The sequence below is a fragment of the Ursus americanus genome, chromosome 24 (genome assembly GCF_024610735.1).
Source record: "Ursus americanus isolate L20-20 chromosome 24, mUrsAme1.1.p, whole genome shotgun sequence".
In the NCBI taxonomy this organism is placed as follows: Eukaryota; Metazoa; Chordata; class Mammalia; order Carnivora; family Ursidae; genus Ursus; species Ursus americanus.
This window is the reverse complement of record NC_142150.1, coordinates 39,620,882-39,640,272: the sequence shown is the minus strand read 5'-3', so window position 1 is coordinate 39,640,272 and position 19,391 is coordinate 39,620,882. Positions and strand designations below refer to the sequence as shown.

The 19,391-nt window shown below is 57.6% G+C and overlaps 1 protein-coding gene across 1 annotated transcript in view; it reads left to right on the top strand.

Moving 5' to 3' along the window:
* Window positions 1–470: 470 nt before the first annotated feature.
* MACROD1 (mono-ADP ribosylhydrolase 1) overlaps window positions 471–19,391 on the top strand; it is a 148,269-nt gene continuing 129,348 nt past the window's right edge. The window contains 5 exon segments of the mRNA XM_045775863.2: window positions 471–725; window positions 727–810; window positions 813–900; window positions 13,769–13,870; window positions 14,402–14,518. Coding sequence (XP_045631819.2) covers window positions 597–725; window positions 727–810; window positions 813–900; window positions 13,769–13,870; window positions 14,402–14,518 — 520 coding nt within the window. The 5' untranslated portion in view covers window positions 471–596.

The window sequence follows — 19,391 nt, the reverse complement described above, 5'->3', positions numbered from 1 at the left end:
CGCGTCCCCGCCCGCCCCCGGGGCTCAGCTGCTCAGGGAAAGTCGCCGAACCGGACGTACCCGATCGTTCGCGCTGCTTGTCACCTCCCCGGGACCCGCCGGCCGGGAGGGACCGCAGCTCCTGGGGACCGGGGGCGGGATGGGGTTGCGGGGTGACGCCGCGCCCGGCGCTCCGAGTTCTGTACGGAGCGCCGAACGCCCGGGACGCAGGGCAGAGGCGGGCCAGGGCCGCGCCGCGGGGAGGGCGGCTCCGCAGCCCGGGAAGTTGGCGCCGAGCCCCGAGGGGGCGCCAGGCAGCCTCGTGACCCTCGGAGAAGCCGGAGCCTCGCGTCCGACGCGATCCCGGGCGCCTGGAGCGGGCGGAGTCCGGGCGGGGCGCGCACGTGTGCATACGAGTGCGGGGGCCCATCCGGCGGCCGGGACTACAAGTTCCAGGGTGCCCAGCGGCGCGCTCGGGGTTTCTGGCCGCGCGGCCCGCCAGCTCGGAGCCGGTCGCCTCTAGCACACACCGCTCGGTCCCGAGCGGATCAGGGAGAGACGCCCAGCACCGTAAATAGAGTCCAAGTGGGCGGGGAACTGCCCCCCACCGCCCGCTCATGTCTCTGAGGAGCCAAGTGTCCGGCCGCCTGGCACAGCTGCGCGCGGCGGGGCAGCTGCTGTGCGTCCCGCGCCCCTGGCCCGGCCCCTCGGCGGGTGCCACGCGGACCCGCAGCAGTGCGTGCGGTTCCCCCGGCGTCCCCGGGCGCGGACAGCCCCGGCGCGCGGCCCCCAGCGGGAGTTGGGGCTTGGGGGGCGGCGGCGGTGGGGCGGAGAGGAGCGCCGGGGTGCGCACCTGGGCCCCCCTGGCCATGGCGGCGAAGGTGGACCTGAGCACCTCCACCGACTGGAAGGAGGCAAAATGTAAGTGTAAGCAGGAGGGGGGCTCGAGGGGCGAGGGCGGCCCCCCGTGGGCCTTCCCCGGCTGGACAGCACCCCACCAGCAGCCTCTTCCACCGGAGAGACCTGAGGAAGTTCAGGCCTCACACGCCCGAGTGTGGACCCCTCCGCTCACAGCCACGCCCCCCGCGTGCCCAGCCCCACAAACCACTTCACTCCCTGCGAGGGCCAGGTCCCCTGTGGGGGGCAGTGTGAGGAGGACGCCCTTACCCCGCCGGCACGGGTCACAGGGCAGCCCCAGGGCTCATCCAGGACCTACCACCTCACTCCGTGGTGCAGGAGGGAAAGTGAGCTGAGAAGCCAAGGTCACTGAGAGTTTGTGGCAGAGCTGACGGTAGGCTCCTGTATTCCCCATGCTTTGTGCAGTAGGGTTTCTAAAGCGGTGGCATTTTAGGCAGAGTGGCAGGAAATGGACTGAGGGGACAGTTCTGGGTCTGGTGTCCCACCTGGTAGGATCAGATAGCCCCGCAGAGTGGCCTCTCTGGGCAGGCCAGTCCCACCTCCACCCCACCCCTGCCCTGAAGGCCTGCTTCTCTGGGCCGGTCATCTGGTGCCCTTTTGCCCTCATCCCTGGCCTCTGGCCACTTGTGAACAGTTTCTGCCCCATTCCGGGACACAGGGCTGAGGGGCTGCGGGGGCAGGGCAGAGACGGGGCATTATGTCTGTGCAAACAGTGACACCTTGCACCCCCAGGAATCAAGCCATTTCCTCCCACTCTGGGATGGGTCATGAGTCCTGGTCCGCCATGAGTCCCAGGGCTGGACTCTGGGCTCCCCCACAGAACAGGGAAGGGAGGGAATCCGGTCTGCAGAGCCCCAAATAGTCTGGCCGGCTGCTCAGCCAGCTGCCCCTGCCCTTCAGAGCGTGCTCCCAGAGCTCTGGTAACCATTCCTGGCTGGATCCCCTTTCAAAAGCACAGGGGAAGTGGCTCATTGGCTGGGCGTCTCTGGTGGAGTGGGTTCGGCCAATGGGGCTGGGAAGGCAGGCCTGGGTCTGGCCGGGAGGGTGGGGGTAAAGGGAAGGAGTCCTCAGAATTAGAGGTAGAGTTCAAGATGACTTTACCCCTTTATGAATGGTATTCCTTCCCCCAGATCTTCAAGCGTGGGCAGAAAGCACTTGACTTGACTTAATGCACACACAGAGAGTGCGTGTCATGCCCTCAGCCCGGGCTGTAGAACCCTGGTTAGGGCAGGGAGTGGGGGGCTGGCCGAGATTCCTGGCAGGGGGACTGTCCCCACAGGGAGCCTGCCTCCCCTTCTCTGTCAGGAGCAGAAAGCCAGCTTGATGGGAAAAGAGCTAGGGACCCAGGGAGGCAAGGGACCCAGCCACGTGCTCCTGGATCTGTCACTGTTTCTAGGATCCAGCTCCCCACCCCCTCCCATTCCTTGGTGCCCCTGAAAACTTCCAGACCTGGTGAAGCTGACAGGCCAGGGATTCCCAGGCTACTGTGGTGTCTCTGCTTGGAGCTGGGATTTCCATTCATTCATCCATTTTTTTTTTAAAGTTTATTTATTTTGAAGTAATCCGTACACCAAACATGGGGCTCGAACTCATGACACTGAGATCAAGAGTCACACGCTCTTCAGACTGAACCAGCCAGGCGCCCCTCATTCATTCATCTATTTTTACTGAGCGCCTTCTGTGTGGCCAGCACCGTTCTAGTGCTGGGATTCAGCCGTGCTTGAGACAGGCAAGGGGCCTGCCGTCATGGAGCTTCTTCTCTAGGGGAAGGAAACAGTGGAAAACGTGGTCAAGCCAGGGGGGCAGTGCCAGGCAAAGGCCAATGCTGTGAAGAAACCATAGCAGATGGGGCCGCCTGAGCTCCAGGATCCAGTCAGGGGGCAGTGTGAGGAGGGCGGCCTGGCGACCCTGGGTGTGAAGACCCCCGCAGGCTTGGCAGGGTGATCTGTGTGTTTCGGTGATCTATTGTTGAGTGACAAATCCCCCTCAGATTCAATGGCTTGAAACAGCACACGTTTAGGACCTCACAGTGTCTGAGGGTCAGGAACCTAGGAGTAGCTTAGAGGGGTGCTTCTGTTGGACTCGGCTACGGCTGGGGGGAGCCATTCCCAGGCCGCTCACTCCCGTGAAGTGGCTGTTGGTAAAGGCCTCAGACCCGCCCTGGGGGTCTGTCCACAGTGCTGCTTGAGTGTCCTCACGACATGGCGGCTGGTTTCCCCCCAGAGCACGTGACCCGAGAGAGGGAGCAGGAGGAGACCGAGCGAGAAGCCACAGTGCGTTTTTGGGACCTAGTGTTTAAAGTCCCACACTGTCTCTTCTGCTTTGTGCTGGGGCTTAGGATGGAGTCATGGAGTCTGGCTCACGTTCAAGGGGAGGGAAGCTACTCTCCACCTTTGGAAGGGAAGAGGATCAGAGAATTTGGGGCGTGTTTTTAAACTGGGGAGCTGCCTTCGCTGGACTCTGCTTCTGATTGGGCTCTAAGCTTTGGTCCTTGAAGACCCCCGCAGAATTTTCTTCCTTCTGTTCGGTTTACACTTGGAGCTGACTGAGGGTGTGCAGTGAAGTATGTTAAGTAGACAGACCTCAGGTGTGCGTGTGGGCGGTATATTTGTACACACACATCCAGTTGTGGCCAATGGGTTGCCAGCACCCCAGACGGTTCCTTTGAGCCCCTTTGCAATCCGTACCTCTTACTGCTTCTCGAACTTTGTATGAACAGAGACGTACAGTGTGTCTAGCTCCTTTTACTCACAGTCGTGCGGGTGATGTGCATTATTGGGTGTACCAACAGTTTGCTCTTTTTATGGCTGTGTAATGTTCCACGGTGTGGCTGTACCGCATTGTGTGTACTCGTTCTCCCGTTGATGGGCATTTCCTTTTCCAGTTCGGGGCTGTTGGGAATAAAGCTGCTCTGATTATTCCCGTCCATGGCTTTGATGGGCATGGGCTCACCTTTCTCTTGGGGATAGACGTAGGCTTCCAAATGCCTGTCTGTGCCCGGGATGATCCTCTCTCAAAGACTGGCACACAGTAACCAAACTCATAAGAGCCTGATGTAGGTCAGAAGATTGATGTGCAGCTCGCGGTGGGAAATATAGTGGTGGGTCTGGAAAGGGTGCCTGGGCAGGGCCTCCTCTCCCTGTGGAAAAGCCACGTGGAAGCCAAATCGTAGTCCTAAGTTTACTCGGCAGCATGTGTTCTCAGCTGGAGGGCTGGCTGAATGCTTTTGGAAGTGGATCCTGCTGCCCTGGGCAGGCTGGGCAAGCTTCTCTGCAAGGGGCAGACCTACCCACCAAGGATCCTCTTCCTTGGATGGCTGCTCATGTAGTTCGGTCCCGCTGCCCTGTTGAGTGCCTGCTCTGGATTCTGGGTGTAGAATGCCTCAGCTCCCGGCCCAGTGAGTCCTCTGGACACATGGCCGGATTCTGCCTTACTCTGGGCATTCCCTTTCTCCCTCTTAAGCTGACTGGCCACTCCTATAGACCCATTCTCCCTCTGGGGAAGTAAATACCACCAGGCTGGATCTTCCTGGCTAGAAGACAGTCAGTTCTTTGGGGAGATCTCCGTAGTGTCTGATTTACTGGCCAGAGGATTATTTCTCTAGCTGTCTCCGTGGTGGGGAGCCTCATTATCCCTACAGGTGGTGCCTTTTTATCATAAGACTGTGGAAACAGTCATACTCTAAAGGCAGTTGGGCACGAGGGGACTTAAAGTTGGGCACTGGGGGGCATCTAGGGGCTGTGTCACCACGGGGGGAGGCACAGACCCTCCTTCTGACCTGCAGTGGGGGCAGAGCTGTCTGCTAAGAAGAGGATGGGCATTGGTGCCGTCAGACATGGGCCAGCCCCAGCACCACTGCTTCCCTGCTCCCTGAGCCTCAGTTTCCTCATCTGTGAAACGGGATGAACAGCACCTGATTTGTAGGTTGTGCTGGGATCACATCAGAAACCATTTTGTATACGGTGGTGTATAAAAGGCCTCTACAATGGGTCCCCAGTGACCTCCTTTCTTGTCACCCCTCTGGCCCCCTCCTCTCTCTGCGCTGTTTTGGCCACAGCAACACCGGGCTTGTGTAAACTTGTCTCCCTATGGTCTCAAATGCTGGAGCCCGTGACCTGAATATCCTGAGCCGCGTTTCCTCTCCCTGGTGCTATAAGCCAGGGCTCCTGTGTTCCAGCCTCCCTTTGCACTGGGCAGAGACGAGGACTCCTTTCAGCCCCCGTGGGGTTTCATGCAGAGCGGGTGGTTTCTCTGGTTTGATTACCGAACGGGGCGGGGGGGGGCACCTTGCAGGCTCACCTGGGGGGGGAAGGTCTCCTCCCACCTGCCTTCTGGGGAAGCAGCCTTGGCACGTCCCAGTGCGGGCGGAGGCAAGGGGGCCTAGGGAGAGCAGGAAAGCTCTGAGGTGCCTCATGCTCTGTCTCCCTGTGGCTTGGACCACGGACTTTGACGAGACCCCGCTCTCAGGGGGACGGTGAGCCCAGGTGATTAATGCCCCTGCCGCTGTGTTCCCAGAGCCCCGCTGTTATCAGCCCTCCCCTCCCCCCGCCGCCTTCTCCAGAGGAAGAGCCTCCCTGTGTGCCCGCCTGCCCTCACCTTTCTGAACACCGTCTAGCAAAGTGCCATAAAGACACTTCTTAAAACACATCATTGAATTCCCGTTCGCCCAGTGCACTTTATGGTCCTGGCGCAGCCCGCTTCCTCCAGCTCGGCTTTCGTGCCCAGGAGCTGCTGAAAGCTTCGTCCAGGGTCAGGCCTCCCCATCAAAATTTACTGCAAACATCTTTTTACAACACCTGTCTCACTGAGCCATGAAATACTCTCGCCTTTCCAAAAAAGAAAGAAAATTAAAACGTATGTTTTACATCTTTTATAAGAAAAATAAAACTCGCTTGTGCTTTAAGTCTGCATCTGTCCTTCTGGCAAAAGGAGGTAGAAAATGTTATAAATGCGTGGGGTCTATCTGACAGATGGAGCTGAGGCGATGAGGATGACCCTTGGTTCATTGGAGCCAGGGAGAATCGTAATTGGCATCTCCTTCCCCATAAATCAGAGACCCATGCAGTGTGTAGCTCCTCAGGGGTCAGTCAGGCCGCTGCCTCGCTCTGGAGATGAGGACATGGCGCCCCACATACTGGCTTCAAGACCAGTGTGCCAGGGGATCGTGAACTGGAAGGGACAGGCTGACAGATGTCCCCAAGGTCAGCGCCCAGTCAGCTGGTGGCAGAGCCAGGAGTTCTGGCTGTCTTCCTTCTCTGGGAAGTGGAGCCGTCTTTTGGACTCTGCTGGAGAGAGGGGGCTGTGCAAGCTGTGGGCCACTCAGAGCAGCCCTCGGATCCTGGGGAGACAGCACAGGAGGGAGCCGTGAGCTGGGTCCCGTCCTGGCTTGCCTGTGGCCACGGCATACCTGTTTCTTCTGGAAGGCAAGGTGGTGACCTCCGCCGGATGGTGTCTGCTCAGGGACTGTAGCCATTTCCAGGCTCCCCAGACTAGTCCCATGGGGTGCCTGGGGCTTACCCCGCCGGAGGGACTCTGCGCACGACAGTCCTGTGGGGCTGGCCTGGGTGCTGGCTGGCCAGTCCCTGCAGCGTCTCGGCAGGCATGTTCACTTTCCAGCCCTGGGTTCATCTGGCTGGGAGAACCCACACTTGGGCGTGCCAGGGCGCCTTAGGGGACTTATCTTTGGTCTCAATTGTGCGAGATGACAAATACAGGCACCCAGATAATTAAAAAAGCTCCTCTACCTACTTATGCCTCCTCTCCCCAATTTGGCCGTCTGAGTCTTTGCTCTCAGGAAGGACCGTGGATCTGCTGTATATCTTGCACTTTGCTGCCTCCGGATACTCTGACAGTCCCTTCTCATTCACGGCAAGCCTGCCCAGTTCCTCTTCTAGAGATGAGGAAACTGAGGCTCAGAGAGGTCGAGTGCCCTGCCCATGAACGTGATGTCAAGAGCTCGTGAGCCCAAACCTCGTGGGACCAGGGAGCAAGAGGGATTGAAACCACAGTAGCCGCCTGGACCAGCACGTTCCTTCCAAAGGCTCCGTTCCTCAGATGGGAGACGAGCCGAGGTGGCTGCCACAGCCTGGCTTCTGCTCTCGGGTCCAGCCGTTCTAGATTTCTCTCCATTTCTTCACTCACATGCTCTCTCCTAACTTAGGGCTTCTGCGTGTGTTGTGTCCTGCACCTGGACGACTCTGTTCTCTTGGCAGACATGCCCCCAACATTCAGGGCTCAGCTCAATCATTCATCGATTCATCCCGCAGATGCCCGTGGACGCTCACACATGCATGCACTGGGCCAGATGGTGGGAGTCCAGCGTAAACACCACAGAGCCCCACGTGGCCAAGGCCAAGTGAGGAATAAAGCCTAGCCAGTAGGGGAGGGGCTGCTGTGGGAGTGGGGAAGGCCTGTAGAGGAAGGTCAGGCCGAGGGTAGGGCAGGTACAAAGGCCCTGAGTCAGGGAACACACCTGAAAGGGGACTAATATGCGTGGACTGCAGAGCTGTAGGAGGCAGAGCCTAGTTTGTGGGGAGACAAGCAGTGGAGGAGGCGAGGGGGAGAGGCAAGGGTGTCACGTGGGCCTCGTGGGGCTCAGTAAGGGCTTGGACTTTGGGGGCGCCTGGGTGGCTCAGCTGGTGAAGTGTCTGCCTTCTGCTCAGGTCATGATCCCAGGGTGCTGGGATTGAGCCCCATGTTGGGTTCCTGCTCAGCAGGGAGCCTGCTTCTCCCTCTGCTGTCCCCCAGCTTGTGCTCTCTCGCTCTGTCAAATAAATAAATAAAATCTTAAAAAAAAATAAAAAAAGGACTTGGACTTTGAACTGAGCTTTAAACAGAGCTTTATTTTTTTTTAATGTTTCAAATAATAGTTTTTTTTTTAATGATTTTTTATTATATTATGTTAGTCACCATACAGTACATCCCCGGTTTCCGATGTAAGGCTCGATGATTCATTAGTTGTGTATAACACCCAGTGCACCATGCAATACGTGCCCTCCTTACTACCCATCACCGGCCTATCCCATTCCCCCACCCCCCTCCCCTCTGAGGCCCTCAGTTTGTTTCTCATAGTCCATAGTCTCTCATGTTTCATTCCCCCTTCTGATTACCCCCCTTTCTTTATCCCTTTCTTCCCCTACTGATCATCCTAGTTCTTATGTTCCATAGATGAGAGAAATCGTATGATAGTTGTCTTTCTCTGCTTGACTTATTTCACTTAGCATTATCTCCTCCAGTGCCGTCCATGTTGCAGCAAATGTTGAGAATTCGTTCTTTCTGATAGCTGAGTAATATTCCATTGTATATATGGACCACAACTTCTTAATCCAGTCATCTGTTGAAGGGCATCTCGGCTCCTTCCACGATTTAGCTATTGTGGACATTGCTGCTATGAACATTGGGGTGCATATGGCCCTTCTCTTCACTACGTCTGTATCTTTGGGGTAAACACCCAGTAGTGCAATGGCTGGATCATAGGGTAGCTCAATTTTTAACTTTTTAAGGGACCTCCACACTGTTTTCCAGAGTGGCTGTACCAACTTGCATTCCCACCAACAATGTTAGAGGGATCCCCTTTCTCCACATCCTCTCCAACAATTGTTGTCTCTTGCCTTGTCTATTTTTGCCATTCTAACTGGCGTAAGGTGGTATCTCAGTGTGGTTTTGATTTGAATTTCCCTGATGGCTAATGATTTTGAACATTTTTTCATGTAAACAGAGCTTTAAATAGAGAGAATTCTGCCCCTAAGATTCCTAGGCTGCTGAGTGAGGCACAGAAGATTGGGTGGACATGGGGAGTCTGTTGGGTGTAGAAGCCTTCTAGGTGGTACTGGGGAGTGATGATAGTGGCTTGGCCCCTGGCAGGGGTGAGCAGAGGGCTTGGTTTTGGGGGGATCGTGGGGATAAATCCAACAGCCTGCAGATGGATGGAACTGGGGGACTAAGAGAAAGGATCTCCCTCCCTGTTTCGGGGTCCTAGCAGAGTCTGGGGCTGTTCATTGAGAAAAGAAAGAATGAAGGAGAGAGAAACCACATTTGTGGGGAAGGAGTCAGAAGTTCAGTTTTGCACACGAAGAGTTTGGGGTTGAGACTAGGCTGTGGGCCTTGGTCCGATGCTCTGCAGGGAGCTGAGGGGCTGGAGGTGTAGCCCCCCGGACCCAGACCATCAGTTGAAAGAGGGTTTGGAATGCATGGGGCTGATGTGAAGACTAGGGGGAGGGTATAGATTAGGGAAAAGGGGAGGCAGCGAGGAGACAGGAGGGCCAGTGAGTGGGGTGAGATCCAGGAGAGGCGGGGTCCTGAGGGGGAAGAAGGGGTGGGGTGTGCTGAGTGCATAGGGGAGGACAGAAGGACCACTACATGGGGCCACGTGGCCGGTGTGGCGTCTCTGACCTTGGCCTTTGTGGAGAGGTGGGGCAAGACCGGTGAGGGCTTGGGGGAGCACGGGAGGGAGGAAGTTGGGGCAGTGGGGGAGGGAGACAGAGAGGAGGCCACAGCCGCGGGGTGCGGAGTGCCTGGTTGAGGGAGGCTTCATGACCTTGAGACATGAGAGGGTGTTTGAGGGCAGACAGGACAGTCGGTGGAGGAGGAGCTGTAGGAGTGAGTCCTCCGGGAAGTGAGCAGGCGGCCTGTGCCCAGGGAGGGAGGGCCAGGCATGGGCGGTGGTGTGGGGGGGTTCCCAGCTGGCGGGAGGAGGCAGCATCTCACTGGAAGACAAGTGGGGGAGGCTTGGGAAAGGGGAGAAGGGCAAGGGGGAGAACTCCCCAAGCAGCAGCTGGAGGTGCCTGGCAGATGGGGCCGCCATGGGAGGGGATCAGGAATTCAGAGGGAGCCTTCTGTTTGGTGATGGGATTTTTCTCTGGAGATTTGCAGCCTCTGGGGGCAGAGCCGAGAAGTTAGAGGTCCCTCCTCCAGCAAGCTGTCCCTCTGCCCCTCTGCTTGGTCAGGCCCTGGGACCTCCCCTTGCCTCCCACCTCCAGGCTTGGTGCCTGGCAGGTGCTCAGTAGATGTGCTGACTGTTCTGGATTCAGACTGCCGGGGAGAGGCAGAGGCTGGAAGGAGCCTGGCCTCCCCTCCATGGTCTCTGCGCTGTGGTACTGTCTGCCAGCAGCAGAGTGCTTCGCTGGGAACCCAGCTAAGCCTGTTCTGCTTCTCATTTAGAGACGAGGGAGCTTGCTTTATCACCCCCCCCCCCCCTTAGAGAAGAGGGTAGTGAAGGCTTGGGGAAGCACTCCAGCTCTTTCCAAATACCAACACCCTCCCCCAGCACACAAAGGAGCGTGAAAGTGGGAACCCTTGGCCTGTGACTCAGATTGTGCAAGGGGTCACATGTCCAGTGGGGAAGGTAGCATCTTGAGAAGGGGGAGCAGGGAGATGGGCTGTGAGCATCAGGACACACTAGTGACAGAGGGGGCCATCCGCACTGGGTACCATCCACGGTAGGATAGCCTTGGCCTCTTAGAACGAAAATGGCGCTGCTTGGGGTGGGGGTAGTTTTTAATCTGTATCTGGTGAAAGCATTTTTTAAAAGTTATTTATTTATTTATTTATTTATTTATTTATTTATTTATTTATTTATTTTCGTAATTTATTTATTTGAGAGAGAGAGAGAACATGGATGTGGGAGGGGTTAGAGGGAAAGGGAGAAGCAGACTCCCTGCTGAGCAAGGAGTCTGGTGTGTTGCTTGATCCCCGGACTCCCGGGACTCCGGGATTATGACCTGAGCCGAAGGCAGACGCCCAACCGACTGAGCCACCCAGGCGCCCCTGTGTATTTTTAATGGGAGTATAGTTGACATACAATACTGATTTTAGGTGTATGACATAGTGATTTGACATATACGTTCTAAAATGCTCACCACGGAAAGGGGTAGTCCCCATCTGTCACCACACATTGTTACTACAATATGATTGACTGTCTTCCCTGTGCTGCGCTTCTCATCCCGGTGACTGACTTACCTTCTAACTGGAAGTTTGCACCTCTTAGTCCCCTTCACCTGTTGTGCCCATCCCCGTGCCCCTTTGCCCTCCGGCAACTACCAGTTCATCCTCAAAACAGGCTGTTCCGGTTTTGTTTTTTAGATTCTACATGGAGGCGAAATCATGTGGTATTTGTCCTTTTTTGTCCGACTTATTTCACTTAGCATAACATTTTCTAGCTGCATCCGTGTTGTGGCAAATGGCAAGATTTCATTCTTCTTTATGGCTCAGTAATATATCCTCGTGCAGTCTGCCATGTCTTCTTCATCCGTTCATCTCTTGGTGGCCACCTTGGTTGCTTCCATCTCCCGGCGATTGCAAATAATGCTTCAGTGAACATAGGCGTGCGTGGATCTTTTTGAATTAGTGCTTTCATTTTCTTTGGGTAAATACCCAGAAGTGGAATTACTGGATAGTATGATATTTCTTTCTTTCTTTTTTTTTTTTTTAAGTAATCTCTGCACCACTGTGGGGCTCGAACTCACAACCCCGAGGTAAAGGCCCCATGCTCCACCCGCTGAGCCAGCCAGGTGCCCCTGGTAGTTGTATTTTTAACTTTTTGGGGAGCCTCCATACTGTTTTCCACAGGGGCAGCCCCTATTCACACTCCCAGCAGCAGTGCACGAGGTTCCCTTGTCTCCACATCCTCGCCAACCCTTGTTATTTCTTGTCTTTTTGATAGTGGCCATTCTGACAGGTGTGAGATGGTATCTCACTGTGGCTTTGATTTGCATGTCCCTGATGATGAGTGATGTTGGGCATCTTTTCATGTGTCTGTTGGCCATCTGGTTGTTTCCTTTGAAAAATGTCTATTCAGATCCCCTGTCCATTTTTTAATTGGATTGTTGGTGTTGAGTTGTATGAGTTTGGTAAAAGCATTTTTTTAAAAAGATTTTATTTATTTATTTGAGAGAGAGAGAGAGCACGAGCAGGGGGAGGGGCAGAGGGAGAAGCAGACTCCCTGCTGAGTGGGGAGCCCGATGTGGGGCTCCATCCCAGGACCCCAGGATCATGACCTAAGCCGACGTCAGACGCTTAACCGACTGAGCCACCCAGGTGCCTCCTGTGAAAGCATCTTTAATCTGATTCAGGTGCCCCTGGGATGAAGTCAGTCCTTAACAGATTTGGTGGCTCCGCAGTGGGCCCCCTTCCTCACAGCGTCGCGCCCACCCTGTGCCGGCCCTCAACCCCACACCCTGAATTTCACTCATCCAGGACCTTGAACATACTGTTCAGATGGTGAAACGCCCTTCCCTGCCCTGGCTACCTCCCATTTCTCTTCTGTGTCTCACTGCAGCCCCTGGTGGGGGAGTTCCTGCTGCCCCCCCCCCCCCAGCATCTGTCCGAGGAGCTTGGCTGGCTAGCCTGATTGTGGAACGCCCGCTCAGCCTCCATCTCCTCTGCTGGATTGTGGGTTCCCCAAGGGCCAGAACCACGTCTGCCTTAGTGAGTCTTATGTCCTTGTACCATATGCAGGACTTGCGCGTCGTAGGCGTTTGTGCGAGAGGGTGGGAAGCAGCGGCCAGAAAGTGTAATTCTGGCTTGAGCCACAGTTGACGCAGATTTGGGGTGCTACGAGCCTTTTATATTCATCCCAACCAGAATACTGGGCTGGACTGTGAGCCGGGCCCTTTCCCTGCTCCTCGTGCATCCTCGGGGATGGAGGCTTTGGGTGGACTGGATTCTGCAGGGCACAGGGCATGTGTGGAGGACCCACCTGTCTCTTGAACACCTGCGGTTTGAGGCCTTTTCCACAGCAGGCTCCAGGAGGCAAACCCTTCCTCTCCCACCACGTCCCCTAATTGCCCCCCTCCCCCTACCTCTGCGCATTTTCTGATGCTTTTCGAGTTCCTTGGGTGTGGCCTTTGCTGTTTGTTACCCACCCCCCAACGAGTGGTCAGTGAGGTCCGCTCCATCTGGGCAGCATGTGGTCCAGGAGAGCAAGGCCAGGCTGAGAGCCTGGGTGCCTGGTGGCCTCGGGCCGGCAGAGGGAGCCCGTGAGCCAGAAGCCTGGACCGCCGTGCTTGTGGGAAGCCTTGGAAGGGGGCTCCGTGCCGCCCAAAGGGAAGACCAGGTCCAGGGAGCAGGGCCAGAGCAGGGAGACCAGGCGGGGTGGACCCAGAGTCTGTGAGCAAATGGGGGGCTTGGCTCCCTACTCACCAGCTGTGTGACCATCCATTTCCTCATCCGTAAGATGGGAACAATTCTCGCTGCTCCCTGGGTGCACACCAGGAGAAGCCAGCCGGGCATCTGTCTGTGGGGAACTCTCTGCCACTGCCGGGAGGGGGGGCGTGCGCGGTGGGGAGGGGAGGGTGGCTGCGAACAGGCACCAGATCTGCTTGGCTCTCTGGCTCTTTGAGGATGTTTGTCCTGTCCCCCGTGTCCTGCTGCCTACAAATAACCATGGTGATAAGGTCACCCACTGAGGATGGAACCGATAAGATAACTCGTCCAGTGCCACCAACCTGTTTTCCTTATATGCATTGAGTAAGCGTGAAATTATTCCGCAAGGGGCCTCTTAATCCCCATTCTATACATGAAGAAGTCAGGGGCCCAGAGGTGTGGACATAGCCAGAAAGTGGCAGAGTTGAGTTCTGAACTCAGGTCTGGGGTACCTGAGAGATGCCCTCTGTCTCACTGGGCCTCAGTTCCCCTCCTGAACAAAGACGGCCGGACAGGAGGGTCTAGGGGCCTCCCGGCTCTAACACCCCCCCCCCCCGCGCCCAATATGCCTGTGGGAAGGGTGGACGTGGAGGGCTGGCTTGCATCCTTGGACGAGGTGAGAGTCCCGGTGAAGAAGGGAGAGATACAGGGGGTGGGGGAAGCCCCCAGACCGCTCTTCTCCCTGCCTGCCTTGACGCTCCTTCCTGCCTGCCCCACCCCACCCCTGTAGCGTTTCTGAAGGGCCTGAGTGACAAGCAGCGGGAGGAACATTACTTCTGCAAGGACTTCATCAGGCTGAAAAAGATCCCGACCTGGAAAGAGACGGCGAAAGGTAGGCCGTGCACCAGGGAGGGGCAGCTGGCAATTTGGTGGGTGTCCTCTTCAGACTCGTGTTGTGGGAGCGTCATACCAACCGGTCCAGGAAGAATGGCAGCAGCATTCAGGGGGTGCTTGCTGTGTGGGGGGCACTTTAATTACGAACCCGATCTGAGGAGGGTTCGGTTCTTATCCCCATTGTACTGTTGGGAAACTGAGCCCCAGAGTCACGACCGCACGGTTGTGGGGACCCCTGCGCATTGCCGGCCTGGCAACTCATCACCCGGGGCAAGTCACTTCACCTGCCTAGGCCTCAGTTTCCGCGTCTGTAAAATGGGGATGGATAACTTTAATGCTGTACCTGTGCTTAAGCCGGGGGAGATTCAAGGGCCCACGTGCATGCCTCGAGGGAGAGGCGCCCACTCATCGTGGATGGCTGGTGCCCGCGTCACCAGTCCCCTGCCTCTGGAGGTGGAGGGGGTTGGTGGAGGCGCTCTGTAGTGAGGGCCTCTCTCTGACCCCCACCCCTTGGCTTCTGCTTGTCTAGGGGTGACCACGAAGGCGGAGGAGCCGAAGTACAAGAAGGATAAGCAGCTCAACGAGAAGGTCTCCCTGTTCCGCGGTGACATCACCAAGCTGGAGGTGGACGCCATCGTCAACGCCGGTGAGTGGGGGCTTCTGGCCGGCCGGAGCCAGAGACCTGGGTGGCTGCCTCGTCACCTTTGCTCCAGTCTGCTGTGCCAGGCATGGGTGGACGCCACCTGGCTCCGGCGAGGCTCGGGCGGCCGGATGAGGATGGCTTGCTGGCGCCACGGGAGCCCAGTGTGTTGGCTGCGCGACTCCTTTCCCTTGAAACCCTGACCTGCCGTGTCGGGGGTGCCTTGGCCGAGCTGCCTTGCAGCTCTGAGACCCATTAGCGGCCGGGAAGGGAGAGAGCTTGGCTGGAATTGCACTGGGCGGCCCTGCCAGGAAGGCGGAGGCCAGAACGGGGTGGTCTGACCTCAGGGGCTGCAGACGCCCCACCACTGCTCTCCCTCCTCTGTGTCCTGCCTGCTCTGCCCCCCTCCAGACCTGGAGCAGGCCAGGGAGTTTGTCAAGGGGAAGGGCGGCAGAGGCCCCCGTGCCCTGGGCTCAGCTTCCTGCTGTGGCTCTAGCAGGCTTGGCGATTTAGTGTGCCCAGTGGAGGAGCCTCCTGCTTCTCTCTCCTCCCGGGGGCGGGACGGAGGTGGTTGCTCTCCTCCCAGGCTATGGTTGTCTGGCCAAGGTCAGGAGTGGGGTGTCAAGGGCAGTCAAGTCCACCTGGTACACAGGCTGTTTGTGGGACAAGGACCCGTGGGGGCTGAATCCCAGCCCTTGTTCGCCTGCTTACCAAGCTTCACGGGGAGGAGGAGCTTCCTTAGAGAAACTTTTGGAGACGTGGGCAGAGCCTCTTATCCTGGGAAACCTTGCTGCGTGGCCACCTCCCCACCTGTCCAGTCTCAGGCTCCCCCCCCGCCCCTGCCTTTCCCTGAGCATCTCAGATCTCCTCCCCCTTGCCCCTGGGCTTGCAGCCATTGTGTCTGACCCCCGTGCTGGCTAGGGGCTAGTATTGGTGTCCTTGTCATTGTTGAGTGCCCCTGGCACATGGCGGGCTGATGCTCTTCTTGGTAAGGGGCTGGGCTTATGGGACCTGGGGAGAGGGAGCCACTCGGCCTGCTCCAGGCCTGCTTGTCGTGATTTGGGTTGCGTTTCTGCTGTGGCATTGCTCTGCGCATCTCTCTGCCTGTTTGTGAGGTCACACAGGTGTCCCCTTTCCCCCACATTGCCCATCTCGGTGCACAGGTAACCAGTGACACAAAGGCAGGAGTTCCAACTTAGGGCAGAGGGAGCTCGGTCCCCTTTGGGTTTCTACTGGTGCTTCTGCTATGTTTCTCTTGGGGCCACTAGGACGGGATGGGGGGCTGCCAGCAGGCCTGCGTGTCCATCTGGGGGGACGTGGGGTTAAGACAAGCCCCGCTGGGTTGGCAGATGTCATAGTGACTTGGAGGAGAAGGGCCTTCTTGCTGCCTGGCCCCAGGAGGGGATGGTCTGGGGTGGAAGGATGAAGCCTTGGGGCCGTGGCTGAGGAGTCCGTCCCGCAGGCCTGTGGGGCTGCTCTGCTGCGTGCCTGTGGCCCTGCCCGTCACGGGCGGGGGTATGAGAGTATTGAGGGATCCTCTCATACCCCCACCCCTACTCTTCTTGATGAGCTGCTAAGTGGCCAGAGGGAGAAGTGGGGCATCGTATCAGCCCCTTCCCAGCCAGTTGGGTAGTTAACAGGCCAGGAGAGAGGGGTGGAGACCCAGGGAGGGTGTTGGTGGGATGCAGTTGGAGCAGGGCGGGGGCTCCGGAGGCTGCCTGTGGGGCTGTGGGCGTGATTCATGGCTTTTCTGAAGTGTCCTTGAGCCTGGCCAGACTCCTGAGTGCAGTGCCTGTCAGCCCCTCTCGCTCTCAGAAGAGCACTTTGGTCCTGGCTGCGTTCGGCGACACTGGGTTGGGGGTGGGAGCGTTCGCTGCCTCTCTCTGGGGACTCCTTCTCGGCGTAGGTGCCTGGGCTCCCGTCTTCCCTTCCGCAGGATGTGGGTGGTAGAAATCCCCCCCGCCGGGTTGTAGGGGGCATGAGGGACCTCAGCTCGTGAACGGCGATGCTCATGCAGGCCCTGGCATGAACCAAGGCCTCACCCCCTGTCTCTGTCGTTGGTGCTAGAACCGATGCCCCCCCCCATCATCACTCTGGGTGTCAACCCAGTCCCAGGTATGCCGAGGGATGCCGGGCACCTCCCACAGAGGAGCAGTTTTCGTCGCTCCCTGCTTGCCTCAGTTTATCCAACACTTCCTGATGTGTTTTCCTGGGATCTCCCTTTTTTCTAGAGTCTCACAGCAGGGAGGACCCAGACCCTGCGTGGAACCACAGGGAATGGCCGAGGCAGGCCCCGGTCATGGGGCTCGCACAGAGCCGGCTTCCCCTCTGGGTCCTCCCTGCAGACCTTTTCCCGGTATCAGTGTTCCGGCGGCCTTGCCACTGGTCAGACCCCAGGGGTGTTTGGTGATCTTGGCCTGGAGCCCTACACTCAGGGTCCTCCGGCCTCCTCCCTGCCCCACCCCCCATGGCCTTGGCTCAGCCCCCTCCTGCCGCCCACCAGGGGGCAGCAGAGATCGCGGTTTTCGCGCCCGGTGGCGCCCGTAAATCAGCCTGTTTATTAGTAGAATAAAAGTCGCGGCAACGTGGGGCTTTTCGGGGCTGCATAAATCTGGTCTGTGCCTCGTGAAACCCATATGTGCTTAATTCATATGTAAAGTTTCAAGCAGGAAGAGAATACGTGTCCATTAAATTCTATTTGACTTGATTATAATCATTAGCCATGAATAATTGCTTCTCAGCGCCGACCGCGGAGCCACCACAATGGGGAAAAGGAGCGAGCAATTATAGCGGGGTGGGAATTTTTAAATTTTTATTTTTGAAGCGAAGGGCAATGTTGGTCCCGTGGGGAGCGGTGCGGGTAGGACTGGGCTGGGGACTTGAGGTCAGCTTTGGACTTCCTGGATTTTGTGTGTGTGTGTGGGGGGGGGGGTGGGTGTCTTTTTTTGTCCCTATTGGCCAGATGGGGGCCCGCACAGGGAAGGTGCCATCGCTGGCTGGGCCTCTCTCCAGCTGCAGGGACTGTGGCGGGGAAGCTGGGAGGGACCTGTGAGGGAAAAGGGGGGTTGGGATCCCTAGAACTCCCACCATCCTGCAGAACTGTGGGCTTGGGGTGTCTCTGGCCTGGCTGCAGGCTCCCTTGCCACCCATTCAGAGGACCCTGGGGGATTGTTGGGGATGGCAGGGGCCAGGTGTCCCCCGTGCCTGCCCGCTTCCTTCCCTCCCCATGGAGCCACTCTGCCCATGGCCTCTCTCAGGACTTTGGGAAATCAGACTGTTTACCAACTGGTCCTCTGGCTTTTGAAGTCCAGGCCTGCTTTTTACCCCCCTCTGTTGGTATTTGAGACGTGATTGGAGCGTGTGTGTACTATGTGTGGTTTCTGTGATGGTGGGTGTGTGTGGGATGTGAGATGTGTGTGTGTGTGTGTGTGTGTTGTGATGAGAAGTATGTTGTGTAGTACGTGGCGGGGCGCTGGGGCAGAGAGTCCAGTGGGGGAATGCCGGGCAGGTGGATGCCAGGGCTGGAGGTCACAGGGGCAGGACCAACCCCCCCCCCCCCGCACCCGGGGGCAGCGCAGGCAGCCCCGGGCCCTCCTTGGCTGTGTTTTTACGGGCTGCTGCCGAGGCTGCTTGCTCGGGCAGTACCCAGAGAGTCTCAGGCTCCCGCCATCTGGTAGCCGGCCATGGCTTCTACCCACGGGGGCATGCTGCATCCATCTTAATTAAATTGGGCTGCCATGCTGGCAAGATAAACCAGGGAGCCCCCTGCAGGCCCCTGTTCTGGAGCAGGAGATGCTCAGGGGCAGTGCCTGCTGCTCCAGGTTGGCCTACGGCGCCCCAGGCGGTGGCGGGGGAGAGCCGTGCCTGGCATCTCCTCCAGAGAAAGCTCAGGTCTGGGGGTCTCCACCCTGGGAGGGGGCGTGCCTCAGCTTGTGGAATGCTTCCATTTGCTCATTGCCATTGGGGGGGATGACCTTGACTGGGCCACCTCCTTGCCCTTGAGGTTCCCAGCTCACCAGACCTGTGCCTGTGGGTTCCTAGTTTTCAGTAGACAGCTGAGTCCTGGGCAGGAAATGTCCCAGCACAAAGAAAGACCCCCATTCTTGGCCAGCCCCGGGGTCCGGCTGCCAGCTTTGGCCTTCAGGGCACAACGGGACGGAGCAGGGATGAGTGTGATGTTTTGTGCCGACAGAAGGAATCTTTCACTTCAAAGCCATCCCAGGCCAGTGAGTCAGGGCTGTGGGCACAGAGGCCAGGAGCGGATTGGAATCCCAGCATTCCTGCTGGTGGCACAGTGGCCTCTGGCCAGGCAGCTCGAAGCCTCTGTTTGCTCATCTGAAAAATGGACCATCCTTGGCCCCACTCCGGCTGGGCATGAGGAGGACACGAGTTCAGGCCCACCCAGTGCCAGGCCCAGGGCCTGGCACAGAGCGAGCCCCTAGTACATCGTTATCGGGAAGTCAAGAGCAAGAGCAGCTAAGTAGAATATAATGTGACAAAGCCCTGAGAGCGAGGTCTGAACAAAGTGCCACGCGACGCCGCAGGGACCAATTAATTCTGCCAGGAGGTGGCGGGAGGCAAGGCAGGTCAGTGAGGCCTTTGAGGGGCCTAGGCATGTGGGCCGGGACGTGCAGAACGGGTGGGAACCCATGTTTCACCGCGACACGCTGGCCTCACTGGGAGTTTTTAAGCCGCTTATTTATTTAAAATAAGGCATGAAGTGGCGCTCTGTTTCCTTAAGTCTTGGGTCTTTGATTTATGAAAATCTGCCAGCCACTTATGGCCCCCTCCTCCTAGTGAGCCAGCCACGTTCTCGCTTCATCCCTTCCTCCACTGCCTCGGGGCCGAGGAGCCCAGCCCCAGCCGTCCCTGGACCACC